This window comes from Solanum tuberosum, unplaced genomic scaffold, assembly GCF_000226075.1.
Source record: "Solanum tuberosum cultivar DM 1-3 516 R44 unplaced genomic scaffold, SolTub_3.0 scf00233, whole genome shotgun sequence".
NCBI lineage: Eukaryota > Viridiplantae > Streptophyta > Magnoliopsida > Solanales > Solanaceae > Solanum > Solanum tuberosum.
The window spans coordinates 473,301-477,326 of record NW_006239170.1 but is presented as its reverse complement, the minus strand read 5'-3'; the positions used below and the strand labels follow the sequence as shown (position 1 = coordinate 477,326).

Genomic DNA, 4,026 nt, shown 5'->3' with positions numbered 1-4,026 from the left:
TTCAAAGCCATTATGAAAATGTCCAGAACCATATCGTCCCTGGTATGACCCATTGGTTGAGCCCCAATTTCTTCGCATTTTTCCTGCTACCGTTAGCTCCGCTGCGTTCCTAAGTGAAATGCTTTGCAATTGTAACCTCTAGTACGTGTTTGTGCTTCCTTTCAGCCAATCAATTCTTCTGAGGAGTATATGGACATGATTTCTGATTAACAACTCCCATTTTCTTCAACTCTTTGACATCAGCACTTTCAATACTACTAGAAGGAAAAATGAGTCTTATCTGTTTGGCATATGGACAAACTAAATACTTAAGACACTTTACAAAGACTTTGAGTACTCATATCAAAGATTCTAGCAAACACTTCAGAGGACACATGTCCTAATCTTTGATGTCATAACTCCATATCTGAGGATACTTAAGCAATTGCCAATGCTAGACTTTTGAGTATATAAACATTCCTATTCTTCACCAACTTCCTTCACCTTCTCACTGTAAAACTCCTGAAAAATACAAAAATTAAGAAAGAAGGTGACTGAGCAACCTAGTTCCTTTGTTAGTTGGTTTACAGATTACAAATTATACTTGAATTTTGGTAGGTAAAAGATATTGCAAAATGACACTCATATATGATAAAGCCCAAGAGCCAATATGAGTAGTGTCTCCATGCATTAGGTAAATATACACTCTTAGGAACTTCTAGTCTAGATACAGACCCTTTGATAAACATACCCAATTGAGAGACCATGTGATTAGTTGTTTCAATGTCTACAATCCACACCCTACTATTTTCATAAACAAAAGACATTTTACTTGTAGTGTGAGCAAGATAGCAGTCAGATAAGATGGAAGCCTTTGAGAATATGATCATATCGTTCTTTTGTAAAAGGGCAGCCCTGAAGCAGCTAGCTGACATCCAGTTCTACTGCTCTAGAGGTTTTGGAACTTTCTCTCACTTCATTAGCAGTTTGTGAAGTATCAAGCTTCATTCCCCATCCTGGTACATGAACATTAATGTTCATACCGTACAAAAAATTAGCCTGATCTAATTGATAGTGACTAGATAGGGTGATGTCCGAGGAAGCCCCTTGCACCTTCATTTTAGATTTAAAATCTGATGGATAACCTACAATCCTGTAACATAATTCTTTGTTATGGCCTTCACACGTACAAAAGTTACATATCACAAGAGAGTTCTTTTTGAACCTCTGACTTATTCCTCTGGAACTATCAATTTTAGAGTACATACCTATAGAGATACACTAATGAGTTCAACCACAATTTTTTGACAATCATCTCCCATTATCGTAACATAAACATGGTTAGTAGTTGGTAAGTGATTTGTCATTAGTATTTGACTTCTGACCTGATGATATGACTCATTTAAATCCATCAAAAACTGGTATAATCTCTTCCTATTCATATGTGTAACAAAGCCTTTGGACTTGTCACAGTTACAACAAAGGGCAGGAACTAAGGCTTCAAATAAAGTTTTGAGCTTAGTACAATACACAAAAAACATAATCAGTACCCTGATGTAAAGAGGCAATATCCTTGTGTAGGCTATAGTGTTCTCGACCTATCCACCATGTCAAATCTCTCCTTTAAATCACTCTAGACATTGAAAACACTCGATTCAAAAGCAATACCACTAAGTGGACTTTTCGACACTGAATTCATCAACCTGGACAACACAATTGCATTTACCCCTTCTCATTGCCCCCACAGTTCTTCACCATACATATCTTCTTTTGCATGATCCTTCAACCAACCCTATCTTGTTCCTTCCGTACAAGGCTAACGTAATGAATTGATTCCATAAGGTGTACTTCTCTATACTAAGCAATTGAAAAGAAATATAATTAATTCCACTAAGACCAGCAAGACTAAGCAAAATAAGATGATTATAGTTAATAACTAGATAGTCCAGAGGTGGCATGAATTAGAGGTGACTGTCAGTCTGGCCATTGTTGAGTGTCTGTTGCAAATGTATAGATTCTCTTTCAATTGTCAAAGCAAATTAATTTTGTGGGGCTTTAACCTAACACTTGTTGCGGAAGTAAAACCAAGCACAATCAAAGACACATTTCAGCTTCAAACGAGCTCGGATATGCAAATCAACTAAAGAATTGGTGAATTGAGATTTTAATTTCGATTCTTTGAATCTTAAAATCAGGCACCTACCACAGTAATCACTATGTATGGCTCTGATACCATAAACGTAAGTAAAAAAACTCAAAAATATCAACTAAGCAACCATTGTAAAAAAGTAGAACATTTCATTGATTGAGATCAAAAGGCTAAAGAATGCATCTTAGAGAAGCTTGTATTTATAACTTCTAATTTTACATTGTGTAACTTACTTTCATTAGCAGAGAAAGTGGAAGAGCTTAAGTTTTGTCCTTTCTCACTCATTTAAGAAATTGGGCTGATCCTTTTTAATGATTATTTGGGCCTATAGACGACAAAAAATAGTGTTAGCATATTCTTCTTTGTATAAATTATAGGAACCACATATTATAAGTACTAAATAACATCCTATCCCTTCTAGTTTTCTATTTACCAAAAATCCCTTAAAAATGATGTTTGCGGGATACATAGCGTTGTGCACGGGATACATAGCGTTTGATACATTCCACACAGTAGGATACATAGCGTTGTGCACGGGATACATAGCGTTGTGCACGGAATACATTAGGTTTGATACATTCCACATAGCGGGATACATAGCGTGGTGCACGGGATACATAGCGTTTGATACATTCCACATAGTAGGATACATAGCGTTGTGCACGGGATACATAGCGTTGTGCACGGGATACATAGCGTTGTGCACGGGATACATAGCGTTTGATACATTCCACATAGTAGGATACATAGCGTTGTGCACGGGATACATAGCGTTGTGCACGGGATACATGCGGGATACATAGGTAAATAAGGGATTTTTGAAATAAATGGATATTAAGGTAAGTAAAAGAGTGTAGTTAAGTAATTTGTTCTTCTTTCTTTGTTTTAGTTAACCCACTTATAAATTCAATATAGGGGAAATTTACTTTAGGACTAAAATTACCATATATACTTGTTTTAATACTTATCTAATAAAATATAAATATCGGATTATTATCAAATATAAATATCAGATTATTATCAAATATAAATATCGGATTACTTATCTCTTCCACTTTCTCTGCTAAATCCCATGGTACCCTCCAAGATTTCTGGATAATCTTCTTGAGACTGAGTAAGTCAGTCTCAATAACTACACTCTGAAGTCTTCTGCTCATACACTCTCTAAAAGCACATAGGATGGCCGTAGTTTCTGCTTCACTGTTAGATGCAATGCCAATGCCTGTTGCTTTAGCATAAATTTGGTCCCCTCTTGTATCTCTTATACAAAAACCAATAGAACTCCAGCCAGGGTTACCTTTACATGCTCCATCAGTGTTACATTTTACTTGGTATTTTTCAGGAGGTTTCCACGTGACACTTAAAACATGTATCTTTGGCTTGTATTGATTGAGTTTGTGTAGCACCTCTTGCCATGTCCATCTCATCTTTCTGATCCATGGAAACTGAGTCTTCACTACCTGCCTTACCAATTCCATTGTCATGTCCACCATCCCATCCCAACTGATGCCACCACCATGTTTGATAGCATTCCTCCTCTCCCACAAGCTCCACATGATAATTGCTGGCATAACTCTGTATATGCTGTGCAATTTTGGGAAAGACTCATTTTTCCATCAAGTGATTATGAGGTGTTGTAAATGCATTCCATCTAAGTTGATTCCTGTAAAATGAGCAAAATACCCCCATAGCTTGTTAGCTATGGGGGCTGTTAGAAATAGATGGGACATTGTTTCCTCCTCTTTCCTGTCACAGCACCAACATCTAGACACTATGCTGATTTTCATCTTCTTTAAATTATCATCAGTGGCAATCTTTCTTTTCCACCATAGGAAGAAGTTAAGTTTAAGTGGCAGCCCCTTATGCCAAATTAGTGTTGGCTATTATTATCACGCTAG

The 4,026-nt window shown here is 36.6% G+C and overlaps 1 protein-coding gene across 1 annotated transcript; it reads right to left on the bottom strand.

The window, feature by feature from the left end:
- Positions 1-459: 459 nt before the first annotated feature.
- On the bottom strand, positions 460-3,699 carry LOC107062605 (uncharacterized). Its single transcript, XM_015313440.1, has 3 exons — positions 3,171-3,699; positions 913-995; positions 460-501 (listed from the first exon to the last, which is right to left on the bottom strand). Exons 1-3 carry the CDS (start codon positions 3,697-3,699, stop codon positions 460-462), a joined length of 654 nt encoding a protein of 217 aa, XP_015168926.1.
- Positions 3,700-4,026: the final 327 nt, after the last annotated feature.